The sequence below is a fragment of the Lynx rufus genome, unplaced genomic scaffold (assembly GCF_022079265.1).
Source record: "Lynx rufus isolate CCGP_SWC_20201006 ecotype Redwood Valley unplaced genomic scaffold, mLynRuf1.p SCAF_5, whole genome shotgun sequence".
Taxonomy (NCBI): domain Eukaryota; kingdom Metazoa; phylum Chordata; class Mammalia; order Carnivora; family Felidae; genus Lynx; species Lynx rufus.
The window spans coordinates 87453387-87476004 of record NW_025814867.1 but is presented as its reverse complement, the minus strand read 5'-3'; the positions used below and the strand labels follow the sequence as shown (position 1 = coordinate 87476004).

The window sequence follows — 22618 nt, the reverse complement described above, 5'->3', positions numbered from 1 at the left end:
TAATTTCCCATTTCCCAAAAGGTACTACACCAGATTTCCAAAAGAAAAGAGGGATGATAGTTAAGTAAACCTGCAATTCCAGCCGTTCCATTTATACAAAAACTTCATTTTCAGTTTTTTTTTGAATTATCTTCTAAAAAAGATGAATAAATGGTACTCGAAACTAAAATATAGAAACTTACCAGTTTATCAACTTCCTTTTGCCCATTTTATTCTTACAGAAAACAGAATGTCATAACAATAGGTCGTAATTTTTGAGTTTCTGTTATGCCTTCCATTTAATATAAACATAATCTCAGCTATGGGGTGCCTGGCTGCCTCATAGGTAGAGCATGCGACTCTTATCTTGGGGTCCTGAGTGTGAGCCCCCATGTTGGGTGAAGAGATAACTTAAAAATAATAATAATATTTTCAACTTAAAAAGCATTCACACAGAATTTTTTACAATTTGCTTTTTCCACAAATACATTGTTCTATTAAGAATCACTGAGACTGAATAACAATTTTAGCTTTCAGAATTCCCAATTTTGAATAATTCTGGTGGAGGTATTTTTACCTAAACAATCACCTTTTGTAATTTTATTCTGTATGTAAACAGAGGTAAAGAAGCAGAGTAATGCTTTTTTTTAAAGTTTACAATTTGTTAAAACCATCAGTAATACTGGGTCTCAGAAATAAGAAAGCCATTACTGAATGCCTCCATATTGGACGTTCAGAGAGACATCCCAAATATCCGTCTTGAAAATGACCACTACAAATCCATTCATTTGGTTGCTTAGTGCAAGAAGTCTACCTTTATTTACTTAGGATAACATATTATTATCATATTTGAGTACTTACTTTCTATTTAGCTGGTTAGGTCTCTTAAGAACTGCAACTGCTTTTCTCTGTACTTCATTTTGTCTCAGAAGGTTGGCCTTCCTTTTTAATGCTGGAAAATACCGTTCTATATTCTTTCAGAAGGCAAAAAAACTACATTAATCAGATTGCTTTTTGTTATATACCCTATTACAATAAACATTTCTGAAGCAGAATGGACAGAGACTGCTTAGATGTGCACATTAGAGACACAGGCTGAAATGACTTGAATATTTCCAGTCTAAGTGATTGAGAAGACAGCAACCTCCTTATACTTAAAATACTTGCAACAAAAGGACAATTCAAATGGAAAAATGGATTTTTTCTATTTTGGTTATGTTCAGTTTGAGGTGCTCTGGGGGATGCACAGGTTATGGGGAAACATGGTCCTGGAACTCAAGAGAAGAATCAGAGGACCAGAAATGTAAATGAGGAAATCACTTAAATAAACATGATGTTTGATTACCAAATGAAGGGAGAAGAGGGCCAAGTTCTGGGGTGCCTAGGTGGCTCACTGGGTTAAGCACCTGACTCTTGATTTTGGCTCAGGTCATGGTCTCACAGTCTGAGAGATGGAGCCCCAAGTCGGGATCTGTGCTGATAGCAAGGAGCCTGCTTGGGATTCATTCTTTCCCTCTCTCCCCGCTGCTCCACTCACAGGCTCGTGCTCTCTCTCTCTCTCTCAAAATAAATAAAAACTTAAAAAGAAAAAAAAAAAAAAAGAGAGAGCCAAGTTCCAAAACAAATGTGAGGGAAAAAGAGGAGGTTATGACAGCAAAGAAGCCTGAGTAGAAAGAGTTACAAAGAAAAAAGGAATCAAGAAAATAAGCATATGAAATGTCCACTTTTTCTCCCTCCTCATATATAAATTCAATCCAGCATTAAAGTCTAATTCAGATTTCTGTATTTTTCATGAAGTCTTTCCAAAAGTTCTTGGCAATATGAGCCATACATATCTTACACTTAATTCAGACTACCTTATATGTTTTAAGCATATGAGAAGTATTCGTAAGTATCAATTGACTAAAAAACACAAAAATTGTAAGTCTTCATTTTCATGAACATTTGGAAAAGAAGTAAATGTAAAAAACAGAAATAAGGAATATTAAGAATATAGGAGAAATGCTATGAAATCACTCACAGTTCATTCCAAGCTTCATATTCTGTCTTTAATAAAAACACCAAGTATCATTTTAATGGTAAATGTAAATTCCTCTGATGCTGTCATCACGTGTTTTTTTTACCCTCAAACTATCTGCCATACTGTAACCATACAGTTATTTGTGGGAAAATTTATTTAATGTTTATCTCTATTCTCCATGAGGGATTTTCTATTGAGTTACCACAGAATCCCTTGCATATAGCATAGAGTGGGTACTCAATCATGTTAGTTAAATGATTGAATACACAGACTAGAATAACAACCAATTAATACATGGTGAATGTATCATTCCATGGATCTAAAGTTTGTACACATGTATAAATGTGCTTTAAAAAGTATACGTTGGAGGGGGGGTGCCTGGGTGGCTCAGTTGGTTAAGTGTCCGACTCTTGGTTTTGGCTCAGGTCATGATCTCATGATTCATGAGTCTGAGCCCTGCATTGGGCTCTGCACTGAAGGTGCGAAGCCTGCTTGGAATTCTCGCTCTTTCTTTGCCCCTCCCCAGCTCATGTGTGTGTGTGTACATGTGCGCTCTCTCTCTTTCTCTCAAAAATAAACATTAAAAAAATACATGTATGGAAAAGTTTTTCTTTCACAATAATTTTGATATAAAGAATTATTTTAATGTTTTTGAGAGACAGAGAAAGAGACAGAGCATGAGCAGGGAAGGGGCAGAGAGACGCAGAATCTGAAGTAGGCTCCAGGCTCTGAGCGTTCACAAGTGGTCAGCACAGAGCCCAATGCAGGGGTCAGACTCACAAACCATGAGATCATGACTGAGCCAAAGTCAGATGCTTAACTGACTGAACCACCCAGGCGCCCCTAAAAAATGATTTCTTGAGGGTCTTGAAAATATTTTAATTTTTACGTTAATTTTACTAAGGCATTATTTATATAAAATAAAATTTTAAGTTTACAATTTGATGAATTTGTGTAACAAATCATGCAACCACATCATAATCAAGATAGAACAGCATCCTCATCCTAAAACATTTCCTTGTGCCCCTCTGCAGTCAATTCCTTTCCCTTGCCTGACTCCCACCCCAGGCAATGACCATCTCATCTGTCACTATAGTTTAGCCTTTTCTATAATTTCAGATAAATGGAATCACACAGAACGTAGTATTGTGTTTTCCTTTTGCTTAGCATGATGTTTTGAGGTATATCCATGCTGACTTATATATTAACTTATTCCTTTTTTATTGTTGAATAGAATTCCATAGCATGAAAACATTTATTTTCATTGTTAAAATCAGACAAGTGATTAAAACTACCCACTAGTGGAGGGACACATTGGGTGGCTCAGTTGGTTAAGGGTCCAACTCTTGGTTTTGGCTCAGGTCATGATCTCATGGTTTGTCAGTTACAGTGGCAGGGCCGCAATGACTACATGGAGCCTGTTTAGGATTGTTTCTCTCTCCCTCTCACTCTGCCCCTCCCTCTTTCTCTCTCAAATAAACACACACAAAAACACCTACCCATTAGTGGAAAATAACTGCTATGCAGCAATAACAAAAAAAAATTTTTTAATTTTTTTAATGTTTATTTATTTTTGAAGGAGAGAGAGACAGAGCGTGAGTGGGGGAGGGGCAGAGAGAGAGGGAGACACAGAATCGGAAGCAGGCTCTGGGCTCTGAGCTGTCAGCACAGAGCCCGATGTGGGGCTCGAACCCACTAACTGTGAGATCATGACCTGAGCCAAAGTCGGACGCTCAACCAACTGAGCCACCCAGGCGCCCCCTAAAAAATTTTTTTTTAACATTTATTTATTTTTGAGACAGAGACACAGCATGAACGGGGGAGGGGGAGAGAGAGAGGGAGACACAGAATCGCAAGCAGGCTCCAGGCTCTGAGCCATCAGCCCAGAGCCTGACGCGGGGCTCGAACCCACAGACTGCGAGATCGTGACCTGAGCTGAAGTCGGACACTTAACCAACTGAGCCACCCAGGTGCCCCAATAACAAAATTCTTTAAGTTCACAGAAGTATTAAATGGTTTAATATTACCAAAATCAAGTCAAAAGTTCTATGGAACATAACATACTCTCAAGTTTGGGAAATTCTGAATCTAAAAGACAAAAAAATTTATTTAACATATATATATGTTATATAACATATAACATATATAACACTGACGAAGTTATATATGCCACTAGAAGAATCCCTTAAAAACCTAACACAACACTGGGGCACCTGGGGGGCTCAGTCGGTTGGGCATCCAACTCTGGATTTTGGCTCAGGTCATGATGTCACGGCTCATTAGATCGAACCCCACATCATTAGGCTCTGAGCTGACAACATTGAGCCTGCTTGTGATTCTCTCCCTCCCTCACTCTCTTCCCCTCCCCGGTCTGCACACACTCTCTCAAAAAAAAAAAAAAAGAACCTAAACACAACTTTTACCTGACAGCTATTTTAATCTGTCTGTAAACAAAAAGAAAATTCATTCCTAGAGACAACCATTCCCCTGTTAGCACAGCCCCCACTTGCTCTCAGAAAATACTAGTGATATAAATGAGTATGCTATCTTTCCCACTTAGTCATTCACTTCATAGGTAAGAAAATGTACATTTTTACTGAAATAAAATCTCACTAATTCACATCAACTGTGGAAAGTGAGAGATAAAGTAACAACATCTAATTATGGTCAAAATATTTTTTTAAGGTATAAAATTTCTAAGTACATGTAACAATTCAAGACCAATTAAGTTATTTAGGTAAATTGTTTAATGAATAGAAAAGGATAATATGAGTTATTTATATTTAAACAGGTTTCTAAATTATAAAGTACTATATTTTGTCCTAATCAGACTATTAATCCATATTCTGAATGAGGAAAAGGTTTTAAGAAACAGCACTTTTCAAACCTTACCTCTGACAAATTTATTCAACTTTGAATATGTGGATCTTACTAATTAGCACATTCTTAGGCTTCTATAATTAACATTTTCAATTTTCACTATTTTCAAACAACTCAAAAGACTATCACATGTGGTAATTTAATATTTTTACTGGATCAATAAGATAGCACTTAAATCCAATCACCCTCCCAGTATCCATATTTCTTAATGTTTTCCAATTTCCAATAAACAGTTAAGTTCTGCGATAAAGTTTTAGAGGTGAAATCAGCTGTTGGTGGCAATATTGAAAAGTTAAGGGATCTAAGACAGTTGTGATTCTTAACCAGAAGACGCACATTAAAGATAATTTAAAGAGGAGCACCTAGGTGGCTCAGTTGGTTAAGCATCCAACTTTGGCTTAGGTCACGATATGGTTCATGAGTTCAGGCCTGGCGTGCTGACAGCTCAGAGCCCGGAGCCTGCTTCGGATTCTATGTCTCCCTTTCTCTCTCTCTGCCCCGCCCCCCGCTCGCTCTGTCTCTCAAAAATAAACTTAAAAAAAAAAAAGATAATTTAAAGAATGAAGTCCTGAATTTTTTTTACAAGTATGTGTTTTTTGCATCATCAGAGAACCAAAAAGATTAAAAAATATAGAATATATAGAATATAAATATATAGAATAAAATATATAAGAATCAGAAGAAAAACTACTTGTAAAACTATTCAAAGGAACACTTTAGCCAATTCAAAAATTACTCATTGAGGGGCGCCTGGGTGGCGCAGTCGGTTAAGCGTCCGACTTCAGCCAGGTCACGATCTCGCGGTCTGGGAGTTCGAGCCCCGCGTCGGGCTCTGGGCTGATGGCTCAGAGCCTGGAGCCTGTTTCTGATTCTGTGTCTCCCTCTCTCTCTGCCCCTCCCCCGTTCATGCTCTGTCTCTCTCTGTCCCAAAAATAAATAAACGTTAAAAAAAAAAAAAAAAAAATTTAAAAAAAAAAAAAAAATTACTCATTGAGAAGTAAATAAAACTTCATTAAAATCTGAAAAGTAGTTAACTCATAGTGAGTAAATGATTGCACTCTAATTAAAAATAGGTATCTATCCAAGACAAATGAAAACCTATGTTCATACAATCTTACTTACTTACATTCACAGCAACATTATTCATAATACCCAAAAAATGGGAATAACCAAAATGTCCCACAACTGGTGAATGAATAAACAAAGTATGGTATATCCATATAACGGAATATTTATTCAGTAATAAAAAAAGAATCAAGTACTGATACATACTACAACATGACCGACCTCAAAAACATTATACTAAATGCCAGATCACATATTATCATATGATTCCATTTACATGAAATGTGCAGAAAAAGCAAATTTACAGAAAATTTACAGAAAGTAGGGGCGCCTGGGTGGCGCAGTCGGTTAAGCGTCCGACTTCAGCCAGGTCACGATCTCACGGTCCGTGAGTTCGAGCCCCGCGTCAGGCTCTGGGCTGATGGCTCGGAGCCTGGAGCCTGTTTCTGATTCTGTGTCTCCCTCTCTCTCTGCCCCTCCCCCGTTCATGCTCTGTCTCTCTCTGTCCCAAAAATAAAATAAACGTTGAAAAAAAAATTTAAAAAAAAGAAAATTTACAGAAAGTAATTTAGCGGTTGCCTGAGGTAGATGACAAGGTAGGGCTATGAATGGACAAGAGATTTCTTTTTAGAGTGATAGAACTGTTTTAAGATTAGACTGTTGTGATGATTCTCTGTAAATTTTCTAAAATTCACTGAATTGTACACTTAAAAAGATGAATTTTATTGTATAAAATTATACCTCAATAATTTGTCAATATTGTACATACACAAACACACAGAGGCAAAGAAAATCAAGAACCTATTAAAATTTTACATAAATTTTATTTAAGAATGTGGAAATTTAGGTATTCTTCATGAATGACAGTACTTTTCCTTTACTTTTTATAGAAGACCCAAAGCACTACATAAAAAAAAAAAATCAAAATATTCACATAAAATGCTCCCTCAATGAGAATATTGTACTCATTCACAGAAATATTAGTACAACTAAAGGAAAAGAGTATCTGATGCATGATTAAACCAGCATCCTACCTTGTCACTTAGAGGTGGTCGATTCATAGGACTAATTCCTTTTCGAATTCCAGTTGCTTTCCTAGCTGCAAGGCCTGTGATAACTCCATAAGGACGTCTCTTTCCAGGCATTACTCTTCCTCTCCGGCTCAGACTATTCTTGCCAAAACCTATAGGAGGTTTAAAAAAAAGACAAAAAAATATCAATCTAAGAATGCAACTGAAGGGCACACAGGTCATAGGGTATTCTATTTCTTAGCAGAGCGGATTTTATTTTTTAGTATTACTTATGTAATATTTCCTATATTACTATTATGTAATATTGTGTTATTTTCACATATTTACATATATTACATAAAATATTTCATTTTTAAAGGGCAATAAACTGCACCACAAAGAGTTCTATTGCTATAATGGACTGCAAAGGGACTACAGGATTCTGTTTTCCCTATAGCTATCCTCTCTCTTGCATTACTTTATCAATAAACAACTTTCCCTGTGCAATGTGGTGTCCACTAACAACATGTGGTTATGGAGTACCCGAAATATGACTAGTCTGAATTAAGATATAACAGAGAGTACAATACTTCATTAATAACCTTATATTAATTATATACTGCAATGGTATTTTGGATATATCGGATTTAATAAAATATATTATTCACATGTGGCTCACATTTTATTTCTATTGAGGGACACTGATCTTGAATGGATCACTATCTGATATCTGATTTACTTACTATCTTGCAATCTGGCTTATTTTTTTCATTCCTACTGTATTTAAACTACTTTTGCTGAAGTCCCAATTGAGCTCCAATAAACATGTTTTAATCTCTGTGGCATGATACAACTTGCCTTTGCCTTTCCATTGTGTATCTTATCTATTTAAATATTTTCCAATTATGAATAAACATGCTTGCCACAGAAATCTTAGAAACATATAAAGTACAAATGAAACTAAAAGTTACCCATTATCTCATCACCCTGGGATAACCACTAACATTGTATGTCTTTCTTGTCTTTTACTCCTACACATTTAAAAAGTTAACATTTTTAACTTCAACTATTTTTAAACAATTCAAAAGACTTTCGCAGAGGTAATTCACAATTTTGTAGTACCAAGTGCCTAGAAGATACACTGAGTCAATCTTCCTGGCAACCACATTTCCTAGTCTATGTACTATTTTGTAGTAGGCATTAACACTGTATTGTGAATATTATCCCATGTCTTTTAGATTCTTTCATTGTATTATTACTGTTTCTTTTTTTTTTTTTTTTAAAGAAGGCTCCATGCCCAATGTGGGGCTTGAACTCATCAAAAGTCACATGTTCGGGGCGCCTGGGTGGCGCAGTCGGTTAAGCGTCCGACTTCAGCCAGGTCACGATCTCGCGGTCCGGGAGTTTGAGCCCCGCGTCAGGCTCTGGGCTGATGGCTCAGAGCCTGGAGCCTGTTTCCGATTCTGTGTCTCCCTCTCTCTCTGTCCCTCCCCCGTTCATGCTCTGTCTCTCTCTGTCCCAAAAATAAATAAACGTTGAAAAAAAAAAATTAAAAAAAAAAAAAAATTAAAAAAAAAAAAAAAGTCACATGTTCTACCCACTGAGCCAGCCAGATGCCCTCACTGTATCATTTTTTAATGTGCCATACTTGATCCAACCAACCTCAGAACTTCACTTTAAAAAAAGAATTTTTTTTTAATGTTTATTTATTTTTGAGAGAGACAAAGTGTGAGTGGGGGAGAGGCAGAGAGAGAGGGAGACACAGAATCCAAAGCAGGCTCCAGGCTCTGAGCTGTCACCACAGAGCCCGACATGGAACTCAAACTCACAGACCTCGAGATCATGACCTAAGCCAAAGTCAGACACTTAATCAACTAAGCCACCCAGGCGTCCCTCACTTCACTTATTTCTAATGTTAAACTACTATAAATGTTATAATAACATTATAGATAATATTTTCCGGGGGGGATAAAGATGCAACAAACTTTTATTTAACTCATTAATAAGAGCACAGCAGGGAAACAAATCCATTCAAAAGGAAATTTGGAAAAGCTAGATTTTATATTCAGTGGAGGAAAAAAAAGAATGCTTAAATAAGACAGCTATATTAGACAAAACTGGTTACTGTCTTTCTACAGAGGCAAAAAAGCATGATTTTTCAGGGTTATTTTTTCTACTGGACAATTAAAAAAACCTGTACTTTATTAGTTATATATAAATTTACCTCTAATTTTACAGAGCTGCCAAGTTATCAGTAATATGAACTAACAACATTATAAGAGCATTTGTTAATTTTTCCTTTTTTTATTTATTTTTATTTTTTAATGTTTATTTTGAGAGAGAGCATGTGCACATGTGCGAGAGCAGGGGAGGGGCAGAGAGACAAAAGGGAATCCCAGGCAGGCTCCGTGCCATCAGCACAGAGCCTAATACAGGGCTCAAACTCACAAACCACAAGATAATAACCTGAGCCAAAATCAAGAGCCATGCAGGCACCCCAATTTTTAAAGTAGGCTCCACGCCCAGTGTGAAGCCCAACACAGGGCTTAAACTCATGACCCTGAGATCAAGACCTGAGCTGAGATCTAGAGTCAGATGTTTAACCAACTGAGCCACCCAGGCACTCCTGATATGCTGTATCAAATGGTAAAGCAAGTTAAGGATTCTGATTCATATTTTTAAAAATCCCCTCTAGAATGACTATTTATTCATATTCCCAGGAACATAAGGGTGCCACTTTTTCCCTATCGTTGATAACACTGAATATTCTTTTTAATCTTTATCACTTAGTATTTGAAAAAAAAAATCTTGTCTTATTTGGTAGTTTACTAGTGAGAATGGACCTTTTCTATGTGTTTTTGGCTATCACTATTCTTCCATTCATGAACTGTCATGCTCCTAAGTCAGTTTTCTGGGGTCAAGTTCTAATATCCTTTGATGCTTTGCAAGAAGAATTATGTTAAATTTATAATTAATTTTTCAATAATTAACATGTTTACAATATTCATGAATGTAGTATGTCTTTCCACTTCTTTTGTGACTAAACTGGCTCAGTAAACCTTTAATCTTTTCCTCACATAAGTCTTGTATATTTCTTATTAAGGTTATTACTAGGTATTTTTACTTTTTTTTTTGGTCAATCACAAAAAAAGATCCCTTTTCTAATAATAATTTTCATACTGTCATTCTTGGGGTGACAGAATGCTACTGAGTTTTAATTAATAACTTTTAATCAGTCATCCCACTGAACTTACTTTTTAGTTCTATAGGCTTTCAAATTATTTCTGGGGATTACTAAGCAACAACCATTATTATCTACAAATGATACTGTCTTCTTTTTTCCAATAATTATACCTCAAATTCTTCTATTTCTTAATGCAATAGCCAGAAATTTCAGAGACCCATGCTAAGTGACAACTGTGATACTGGGCATTTTTATTTTAACTCTAATTTTGGGGGAAGTGTCTTCAGAATTGTATCCTGTATAATACTACACATCTACAATATAGTAACAGGTCTTCTAACAGAAAAGTTTCATGTCCAAACTAAAAGCTAAAATAGTTTTCTTTACTAAAGGATTTCTTAGGACTAACATGTGTGATGAATCTCTAAGTTGGGTATAACAGTGTATGTATTCCCAAACGTATCTAATTCCAGAATGCTTTTGTGTGGTGTACCTATTTTGAGAACAGAGTTCAACAAGACAATTGGGAAAGCTTGTTATAATGGTTGAAGCATTTACCAATTTATTACTCCCATTTCACTCTTTACTGCCTTACTTCTGTTATAGGAACATTTCTCTTACCAACTGGCATAATGTTAAGCTTTGTAAGTAGAGGGCACTGGACCGTCTTTAAAGAAAGAATTTTTATTTTTACTTCCAGATTCCAGTGTATACCTAAAGACTCATTCTGTTGCACGGAACATCCAGTGGTACTCATTTATCCCTCCCCTGTAAGCTGAGACTACAGTGAAGCAAGAGAAGAACCAAAGGCATAAAATCTAAGTGTGAGCGATGCCTTAAATTTTGGGTTCTAGGAATCTATCTAGATCTACTCCTAGTCCCAACTCATCCTCCACTGAATTTAAGTCGCATCACACTCACAGATGGCTTCCTAGTGATTTCCACCAGCATGGCAACTCAGTGTGACAGGGAGTTCTTCCAGATTTGTTCCTTTTTTGGGTTCTCTGCCTCAACCCCAAAGTGCAGATGCTATTACTTTTATAATGAGGAAAAAACACAACTTTTAAAATTTTGAAATAAAATTGTTTTGTTTTGTTTTTAGTTTTATTTAAGTAATCTCTACACCCAACGTGGAGCTCGAATTCACAACCCCGAGACCAGGAGCTGCATGCTCTTCTGACTGAGCCAGCCAGACACCCCCTGAAAATCAAATTACTGTTGTTATATGTATTATTTCCTTCTAGAATTGCAATCAAATACAGATTAAGCATATTGACGAAACTTGTCTAATTAAATCTACAACTACTATTTTTATTTGTATTAAATAATGAAACAGATACCATTAACTCTGCTAATGCATTGGGCCAAGTACTTTAAACGAGAACTTGATGAGATTGACGCTAACATCTTAATTTTGCAGGTGAGTGAAGTGAGGTGAAGAACAGTGACTACCCAGATGTTACAGAAAATGGCACAGTTACTGCTCTAAGCGCCAGTTTGCATGGCTCCAAAACTGAACATTTTCCAAACTGCAAAAACTAAAGAATAAAAAGCAAAATATAATCTAGGACACATTTCCAAAGAGAAGAAAAGCAACTATTACCAAAAAAGTGGGCTCTTAGCTAGGCATTATAAAATGGACAAAATTTGAATAGGAAGATAGAAAGTTAAAAGTACAAAGACATGGATAACCATAGCATACAGAGATACAGTTTAGAATAAGGATAAGAGGGGCACCTGGGTGGCTCAGTTGGTTAAACATCGGACTCTTGGTTTCAGCTCAGGTCATGATCTCATGGTTCCTGGGTTTGAGCCCTGCTCTCTAAATAAATAAATAAACCCTAAAAAATTTTAGAGTAAGAATAAGAAGTAAATGGATGTGGTGGGCTCAAATCAGAATGCTTCACATGGAGATAAAGAATATACTTGACAAGGAATGAGAAGTCACAGAATTCATGACTGGGTTACATTAGTCTAGAAGCAGTATCTTTTTTTTTTTTTTTTAAACCATATGGTCTTTTTTCTTTTTTATTTATTTTTTAATTTACATCCAAGTTAGCATATAGGGCAACAATGATTTTAGGAGTAGATTCCTTAATGCCCCTTACCCATTTAGCCCACCCCCTCTCCCACAACCCCCCCCTTTTTTTTTAATGTTTGTTTATTTTTGAGAGAGAGAGAGCACGAGCAACAGAGGGGCAGAGAGAGGGGAGACACAGAATCTGAATCAGGCTCCAGACTCTGAGCTGTCAGCACAGAGCCCGATGTGGGGCTCAAACCCACAAACCGTGAGATCATGACCCAAGCTGAAGTCAAGACGCTTAATTGACTGAACCACCCCAAAATTATCTTAAACTGAATGGAAGAGGGAAGAAGGAAGGCAGCAAGACCATTCCATCTGACCATTCAGATGCTACTATAGTACTCAAACAAGACATGATAAAGGATTAGGAGTGGAACAAAGAAATTTGAAAGTATTCCAAAAGAATGAATGAATTAGCAGAGCAAAAAGAAAGATTAAAGAGAGGAGGAATCCATTTTTATACCAAAGTTTTAAGCTTCGATGAGAAAGATGCATGAGAAAAGTCTCTTTAACAAGAATAAAACTGATTAAAAGGAGAAAAGTACAAGATAGAATTCTATTCCTGGGTGCTTTCTATTTCTGAGTGCTATAGTCACTGTTCCCATACTCATTATCCTTTCCACTTTTATTTTTATGAGTGGCTTCTCCTCTACCATCTAGCAAACTTTATCATCCATTAACCCCTCCCTCTCTTTATACCTTTGAACAAAATTCACCAGCTGTACCTCAACTTGAGCAACGGTTCTATTTTTCACCTTTTCATTGTTGTGTTTCATAAAGTTAAGAAAGACCTATACATACAGCCCCAATTCTCTCCTTACCTTCTGTAAGTGACTTGTATTCTAAAAGGCATTATAAAGAGGTACTAAAGGCCTCATCTAATACAATAAGTCTTTTCTTACTTTTTTTTTTCTTTTTTTAAACAAGCTCTACACCCAACATGGGGCTTGACCTTATGACCCCAAGATCAAGAGTCGCATGCTCTATGAACTGAGCCAGCCAGGTGCCCCACCTTTTCTTAGTTCTCATCCATTCCAGCCCTTCTAAAAGTTCTCCTGTCTTTCCAGAGTACCTTCATTCTCAGTATTGCAACTACTACCTCTATGAAGGTCCCTTCACATTTTCAGCTGTACTAGAGCAGTTGTTTAACCCTAGTCATGTATCAGAATCACGTATGGAGCTTAAAAAAAAAAAATCCCCAGGCCCTCCTTCTGCAGATTCTGCTTCAGCAGAAATGGAGTGCAACCAGAGCATTGTTCTAGTTTATAATGCTCCACAGGTGTGACCAAGGTTGAGAACAATTAAAACTAGAGACAGGAATTTTCATCTTTGAATCCTCTGCTCAATACCTTCACGAATTTCTTTCACACACTTACTGACTTGCCTCAGTAATTTCTGGAGTCTGATTTGAGAGGTTATAAAAATCTTACACAAAGATTTGAGGGTTTTTTTGGGAAATGTCGAATCAGAGTGAATGCATTACTGGCTCCTTTCCAAAGCAGTATACAAATATTTTCCTGTCTCTTCTACCTCTAAAAGAAACAGCATTCTCAAATTTTTTGTCTCAGGACCTCTTTATACCCTTAATTATTGAGAGCTCTAGAATTTTTGTTTCTGTGGGCTTATGTTTATGGATATTATCACACTTTAGAAATGAAAACTAAATATTTAAAAACTTTGTTATTTCATTAAAACAATAAACCTAATGCAGGGCAAATAACATTTTTAATGAAAAATAACAATCATTTTCTAAAAAAAAAAACACAAAAATATTTAAAAGGAAGGGTAGCATTGTTTTATATTTTTGCAAATCTCTTTGGTGTCTGCCTTAATAGAAGATAGCTAGATTTTCATATCTGCTACCACATTCAATTTAATTATCACACATCATGTAGACTCTGGAAAACTCCACTATATATTCATGCGAATAAGAGTGAAAATACAATTAATGTCTTAGTATCATTATAAAAATAGTTTTGACCTTATGGATGCCTTGAGTCTTGGAGATTCCCCAGGATCCCTGGACAATACTTTGAGAACTGTCACTATATGGTATTGCCCCATTGAAGAATATTTAGGTTGTTTATACAAATATTTAATGAGTGACTATACTTTGGGCAAAGATTTAGGAAGATTTTATTCACTTATTTGTTCAACCATCAAAAATGATTTATTGAGAGGGGCACCTCACTGGCTCAGTGGTATAGCATGTGACTCTTGATCTAGAGTTCTAAGTTTGAGCCCCACAGTTGGCTGCAGAGATTACTTCAAAAAATAAAATATTAAAAAATAATAAGTAAAAATTATTTGAGGGGTACCTGAATGGCTCAGTTGGTTAAGCGTCTCAATTTCAGCTCAGGTCATTATCTTGTGGTTCATGGGTTCGAACCCCGTGTCGGGCTCTGTGCTGAAAGCTCAGAGCCTGGAACCTGCTTCAGATTCTGTGTCTCCTTCTCTCTCTCTCTCTGCCCCTCCCCCATCCACATTGTCCCTCTCTCTCTCTCAAAAACAAATAAAACATTAAAAAATTTTTAAAAAATACAAAGTTACCTGGTATTTTAAAAAATAAAAATAATTTGAGAGCCTGCCAAGGGCTCTCTGTCTTAAGTGTTCTCTTACCTCAAGCTAACATCCTCACTGACATTACAATGTGGAAATCTGAACTTCTAACCAATCAGAATTTGAGACAATCTTCTATCTCTCTGCACATTCAGTGACAGCAACAGCTGTTCTATTTTAGGATCTGTCACATGTAATTGGAGAACAAGCACAAGTTCAATCTTATAAGATCATAAGCTACCCCTAGATATCATTTATCTTCAGGCTCAGATCATAACCCCCATAAAAGGAAAGCTTTTCTGATCCTTCATGGACTAGATCCTATTTCACCTTATCCATTAAACCACCACTGATTTTCTTAGCACAAAATCTGTCTGAAGTTCTATAGTACTGTTGGAATTTCTCTTATGACATTTCTCAACTCCATGTTTCCTGTCTTATCTTTGTTATTAGAAATTCCTTGAAGTAAAAGATCGCATCTTTAAATATCCTGAGAACCTGGTCAGTTCAAGAAATTTATCACATATTTAACATATGGCTAGTGTAAACAAATGTATTCCTGGCTTCTATGATTTGCTTTGAAGTTATTTTAAAGCAAATCATATACAATATGGTGTGCTGAATATTTGCTGCAACTAGATTATGTCACAAAATTTACGTGTTTATATTTAAAAATTTAGATTTTTAAATCTTTTAAAAATTTAATTCTCTAATTAAAAAATTAGAGAAGAATAAAATTTTTTGTAGGGTCTAACCTCAGTTACAAACATATTTTGAGGGTATGATGGCATATTAACTGTTAGATATAGAACTAAATACAATCATGTTAAACCCACTGATAATGATTTTTTATGTTTTTTTAACACACAGGATAAAACTCAACTTGGAGCTAGTTTATGAAACATTTTTTACATGTGTAAAAAAAAGATCTAGAGTTTTTTTTTTTAATTTGAACAAAAGTTTATTCTAAAACACTGATATAACTGCAAAAAATAAATCAGTCATATATAGTTAGTAGGGTTCAGTTATTGCCTTAAATTCATTTTGGAACAAGATGGTTATAAATAAATAAGCTTCCAAAGTGTCAAAATTAGCTATATACGTAGAGTTCCAAGATCATTAGGTCATATCTAAGGCACTCTATTCCGAGTGTTACCTCTGGAGGATTTAACAAATCCTAAAAGTCCTAGATGATAATGCAAACACTCTGGAAATATTTTCCATGTAGAACAGAAGTCTCCACACACTTAAAAAGTTCTCATATAGAAAAGGGAGTTTGTTTCGTGTAACTCCATAGAGTTAATAGGTAGGCATGATTCAATTCAAATTAAAAGAACTTTGTAGTAAATAGAGCTATCTCCAATAATGGAGTTGTCTTTTGAGGTGGTATGCTTTCACTGAAGACGTGGATGCTGGAGTTATGTAACTATTCACCAGATAAACTATTAAAGAAACACCTGAGGAGGGCCCCATGATATGTAAGATCCTTTACAATACTGTAGCCCTAAATATAATTTATACTATTTATACATTGGGGTTACTTTAAAAATCCCATAATACTGTTAAGAAACAGGGTTATCACCTACTTAAGGCAACTTAACATGTTTACGAGATTTCAATATTAAACAAAAATCTGAAAGTAATCACAAAGGGTACTAACATATTTCCTCCATGTTTTAAGTATGTATTAAAAATAATATACTATGAACCCACAAATAACAGATCTTTATTGAAACTTACTTGTAAAACTTACCAGAATTCTGTTGGATTCCCCATCGTACTCTCATCCTGAATTGTCGGGCACTACTTTGCTGGAGTCTTCTATTTAGTCTTGGAAAATTCTGCTTTTTTCCCTCCTTTCGATTCAATTTGATGATATCATCTGTGATATAGGAAATGTAATTATTTTCATTTTAACTTAATGACTCAATCACTCAGTCTCATTTTCTTTTTTTTTTTAAGTTTATTTATTTTTGAGAGAGAGAGACACAGAGTGTGAGCCAGGGAGGGGCAGAGAGAGAGGGAGACACAGAATCCAAAACAGGCTCCAGGCTCCAAGCTGTCAGCACAGAGCCTGAGGTGGGGTTCGAACCCACGAACCGCGAGATCACAACCAAAGCCGAAGTCGGATGCCCAACCGACTGAGCCACCCAGGCATCCCACTCAGTCTCAATTTCTAGTTGATAGATTTCCCAACTTCTTTGCTACTTTGAAAGCACTTTCCTAAGAGGATAATAGTAAGATAAAAAAAAAAAAATCAGCCAATATACTTGGAATACTAAAGAAAGGTTTGGTAGGAAAAGTTCAAATCAATCCCCAAAGCAGATATACCAATTAATAGAGATGTCCATTATCCCTAGTATTTATCTGACACATAAATAAGCAAAAATCTGTTTACAAAAATTACTCTTATTTACTTTCCACAATCCCAGAAGTCTCCAGTTTTTAAGCTTTTTAAAAAAATGTTTATTTATTTTGAGAAAGAGAGAGCACAAGCAGGGGAGGGGCAAAGAGGGAGGTAGAGAGAGAATCCCAAGTAGACTCCATGCTGTCAGCGCAGGGCTCAAACCCACAAATGATGAGATCGTGACTCAGCCAAAATCAAGAGTCAGATGCTTAACCAACTGAGCCACCCAGATTCCCCCAAGTCTCCGGTTTTTAAAGATGACCATCTTGGGGCACCTAGTGGTTCACTCAGTTAAGTATCTGACTTCTGCTCAGGTCATGATCTCACAGCTTGTGGGTTCAAGCCCCTCGTGGAGTCTGTGCTAACAGCTCAAACAGAGCCTGGAACCTGTTTTGGATTCTGTGTCTCTCTCTTTCTCTCTCTGCCCCTCCCGGACTCACATTCTGCCTCTCTCTCAAAAATAAATAAAACATTAAAACAAAATTTTAAAATTAATGGAAACAGACAAGTAAACAGCAAATATGAAATCAAAAAACTACATGATTAAGGTATAGCACAAAAAGAAAGTACTATGGGTTCTCCACTCTTCTAGCAAAATAATTCAGGGTTATCTTGTTTTTCTTTCTACCTGATCCTTCAAAGCCTCGCTTTCAAACTCTCCTACCAAAGTAATTCACAAACATAACATTGCTCTAAAACCACAGCACAACAATGTGAATGAAGGTCAGGAAACTATACTCTAGATTTCTATTTACAAATGTTAAAACGAAGTTACTAGAAGCCAAAAATACTCAAATACCCAAATAACTAAATTAAATAAATGTTAATAAATATTTAACAAATATTAATAAAATTTTATTTCTCTCAATTTTTCAGGGCGCCTGGCTGGCTCAGTTAGAAGAGCATGTGACTCTTGATCTCATGGTCATAAGTTCAAGCCCTGTGTCAGGTGTAATTTTTAATAAAAAATTAAAAAATATCCAAATACTTTCTCCACAGTCCCAGCTCCAATATTACCTTTGATAATTGATAAAGCAAATAGACCTGGTCAACAACTTCATAAAATTTCACAAAACTAACTAACTTCTGTTATTTTTTCCAAGCTGCTCTAAACAAAAACCTAACAACTATATGAATATAGTCTTTTCTAAAGTAAAAGAAGCAATTATATATTATAGGGATCCTTTCTTATATATTACTACATTACCTAACCCAGCAGTAATCTTTAAAACTTTATCACAAATATTCATTAAAATAATTCAAATCTCCCCAAAGTAGTTTATCTTCTTGAGATCAGTCCTTCAATATACATAAATTCATCCAAGTTAAAGACACTCAAAAACACTTATTTTAAAATAAAAAGGCTTCACGAAATTAGATACATGAACATGTTAAATTCTCAAGAGACAGGGAATATTTTTGAACACTTTCAAAACACTACTTTCCTTTAACAAGTGCTACTTATTCTTCACCAGAAGTCTGAAATCTCAGAGCCATGAAAGTACACACAAAAAACTGAATTTGCTGGGAACCATCAAAAAAAAAGAGGCAGAGTATAATTTTGACTAACAAGGTTATTTTTGAAATACGGCATTTTAGAGTATAAACATAACTAAAAATTAAAAGTAGCAGGGGCACCTGACTGGCTTAGTCAGTAGAGCATGCAACTCTTGATCTCACAGTCATGAGCCATAAATTGGGCATGGAGCCTACTTAAAATAAAAAAAGATAAAAAATAAAAAAAGATTTAAAAGCAGCAAAGCATACAAATATAAAATTGTTTTATATTTAAATGCTTTATTATCTAAATCCTCAAGTTAAATGATCTATTATGGATTCTTCCAATTTAAAAGAAGAAAATCGCTTTTTCCTACTCAGGTAGACAGAGTATGTATCAAAACAAAAATTCATTACAATGAGCTACTTTTATGAAAAAGTTTCTTCCATGAATATATATATATGTGTATGTATGTATACATATGTTGTCCATGTATATATATAATATACGTGTATGTATATAACATATAATGTATGTATATATATAATATGTATATATATTATATATATATGGTAATAATAGGGGCATATACATGGGCCATACACAGTAATAACATATATATACATGATAATAGGAAGATATATATGGTAATAATAAGAGTACCTAACATTGCACATGTATTCATTTAATTCTCACAAGAATTCTATGAAGTATTATAATACCTATTTTAAAATTAAGAAACTGAGCCAGAGTGAGGCCACCTATTGGTAACCTTGGTAGATATATATAAATATTCACATAATTCATACAGCCACCATTTAAAACAAACAAAAATCGTATTCTAAACCTCTACAGACCTGATAAAATGGAATATTCACAAAGCATGACTGTCTAAAATAGGTATTTTATTTCTCTCAATTTCTCAGGGTACCTGGCTGGCTCAGAAGAGCATGCAACTCTTGATCTCAGGGTCATAAGTTCAACCCCATGTCAGGTGTAGAGACTACTAAAAAAATACACTTAAAAAAGCAGGTATCATCTCTTCCTCCCATTTCTGTAAAATTCTCAACTTAAAAAAAAAAAAAAGGAAAGAATGCTATATATTCTTGGGAGAGAAAAGAAACCAAGGTCTATTTTAGCTATCCACAGCACTTCATTTCTACCTCAAAGAAAACTATCCCTGTTTTCTTCACTTGAACATCCTAACCACCAAACAAAATGTGTTAAAAAAAGAACCTAGAAAACTTGAGAAATGAATTGGTTATGAAAATACATGTTTAATATTTCCTGCAACATCTACAGGGTTTTTGTTTTTTTTACTTGTATGATTTGGGACAAGTTATTTTCCTATGGCTCAGGTTTTGTAAAATGGGAATAACAACGATGGCTTATATCGTGTTTATATGTAAATATAGTGCTTACTGTGTACCAGGTACTGTTCTAAGCAGTTGACATATGCCTATTAAATCATTTAACATAGCAACCCTCTGAGGGAGATAAGCACGGTCATTATCATCATCTTTTTACAGATGAAACACCGAGAAACAAGTTCCCTGTGACCACATGGGCTAGTAAGTGGCAGAGGATCTGAATTGAGACAGTGTGGTTCTGGATTCAATGCTCTTTACTATTAGGAGCACATACCTCAGAGTTACTAGGAGGCTAAACTGAGTTAACACACATAAAATGTTTCGTTCAGTGCCTGCAAGGTAGTAAGCGCTCAATACTACTTGTTATTATATTCTTCTTGGCCTTAGCTGAAAAGGTTTCTCATTTATTTAGAGCTCATTACTATAAACAAGACAAGACTTGAGGCCAAACCTATTATTTCTGATGATTCACTTAATTCACATATTGGATTCTGACGTGCACTAATCACAGAAATCCAAGAGGTCTTGAGTTTTGACAAAACAAAAACAAAAACAAAAACAAAAACAAAAATTGTGCAGATGAACCACAGCAAAAGAAAAATACCTTCCTTGGGAAAGTTACACCTCTGCATCCGCCTCTCAGGTACTTTTCAAACACTTATCCGAAAACCTGCAAGCCACCGAAAGCACTGGCAGAACTAACTCTATCTAATAACCATAACTTGAATTTTGACAAAAAGAGAATAATTTTCAGGCCAGCTAATCCAGAGACTAATGCCTCACCTGTGTTAGGTCTGATTTTTCAACTGAATCCCCAACCCTCCTCCTTTTTCCATAATCCTCACCAAACCACCCCACTCATGGGCTAGACCCCATTGCTTCTCCCGGCTTCCCGTTAATCCGTGTCAGTCTCCGTCAGTTTTTGCTTTTTTCCTAATTAGCAAACTTTAAGCCTGATTAAGGAGCGCTCCTTTCTAGGCACCTCCTAGTAAAACACCATCTGAGGAAGCCCTTGTCTGACGGTATTTTCTGAAAAACGCTCTCGGGTCCGCGCCCCCGATGTGGCCCCGAGGTCTGGCGCCCGTCAGAAATGGCCAACTCCCGGGGGCGTCTCTGCGTTTCTCGCACCGCGCCAGGCGTAGGCCTGGCCACACAAAATGCCCAACAAGCCCTCCTACGGAACCAGCGACTCTAACCGAACGCAGACCCAGCCGGGCTCTCAAAGGGCTTTCTTCAGGAGAGATGGCTTGGTCGGACCTTTCCCCTCGCTCGCCTGATAACGCCCACAGCGAACACGCTCGAGGAGAAATCCGAGGAGTTTTCCTCACAAAGAGCCGGGGTCGCCCAAGAGTGGTAGCGCCCCTCGACCCTCCACCTCCCGGCCCGCAGCGCCATCCGCCCCCACTGTCCCTGCACAGACACGGCCCCGCCGAGGGGACGCCCGGGTCCCTCCGGCCCGACCGTGGCAGCGGCTGGCGCTCCCCTTGTCTCCACGGGCCCTCACTTGGTTCCGCCCACCCGCAAAAAAACTCGACCGACAACTGCGGCCAACCGCCCCTTCCCCCACAAACCGCGCTACTTGGTTCCACCCACACCCTCCCCCCACTCCAACTCGGTCCAACTCGCTCCTTACCCAAAGACATATCAATTTTGTCAAGGTTTTCATTGCTGCGGGTTTTCGCCGCCGCCGGCGGCGGGGTCGCCGTGGCTCCCACTAACCGGGTACCAAACCGGTTCATGGTTGGGGACGTCGCGCTGGAACAGTCAGCGGAGAAGGCCAGAAACTGAGGCCTGCCACCTCCCACTCACGCACGCAGACTAGCTGCACCGAGGGAACGCGCACGCGTGCTGGCCGCGCCTTCGCTCTCCCACCCGCGGCTGCGGGAGGGGGGCGGGTTGCGGGGGGGAGAGGCTACAGAGACGAGAGGCCGGCGAGAGCGGCTACACGCGGGGACGTGATCCTAGCGGCCCTTGATGGACCGGAGGAAACATTGCACCCCTGCTCTGGGCGCTTGCAAGGGCCGCTGTTTTCGCTATTTCCCTTTCCGCCCAAATTGGGGAATACTGGACCCTCAGCGCGTCAGAGTCGCATGCCTTAAATGAGATTGTGTTCCTCCACTCCTTCCTGCTACAGAAAGGCTCCCTAAGCTTTGGTACACACGAACCTTTCACACCCCACTGCAATGCAGCCTCAGAGGCAGGGTAGACCCCATCCAGCTTAGATTGCAGAACTGTGACCCAGCTCCCCTTTCCCAGGCCAGCTCCTCCACCTGCAACATGCGGAGTCGCCTCGTCTGCACGCAGAAGAAAAGATGCAGTGACAATTCTTGCGTCACCTTACCAATAAAAGCAAATGCTAACGTTTCCCGTATCTGTACCACTTCTCAACCGGCACTGTTAAAACATTTTGCACGGTACTAGCTACCTTAATAACACTTCATCTTCCCTTGGGAGAGGGGTAAGTACCTCTGCTTGTTTGGCTGCATTTTTCTCTAATTCGTTTGTGTTGGGAATTGATAGGATTCGTTTTTCTTTCTAATCATCCTTGTAGGAAAACTTCATA

General features: G+C 37.2%; 1 protein-coding gene across 2 annotated transcripts in view; it reads right to left on the bottom strand.

Annotated features, from left to right (window-relative positions):
- The window catches only part of FYTTD1 (forty-two-three domain containing 1), a 30469-nt gene extending 8588 nt beyond the window's left edge, over nt 1-21881 (bottom strand). Inside the window, exons 1-4 of one of the 2 annotated variants that reach the window (XM_047099612.1) lie at nt 21689-21881; nt 16534-16662; nt 6979-7127; nt 841-953 (exon numbers count right to left, since the gene is read on the bottom strand). In XM_047099612.1, coding sequence (XP_046955568.1) covers nt 841-953; nt 6979-7127; nt 16534-16662; nt 21689-21794 — 497 coding nt within the window. In that variant the 5' untranslated portion in view covers nt 21795-21881. Of the gene's footprint in view, nt 1-840; nt 954-6978; nt 7128-16533; nt 16663-20659; nt 21226-21688 lie in introns of those variants that run through there. The other variant, XM_047099613.1, reaches the window with a different exon arrangement.
- Nucleotides 21882-22618: the final 737 nt, after the last annotated feature.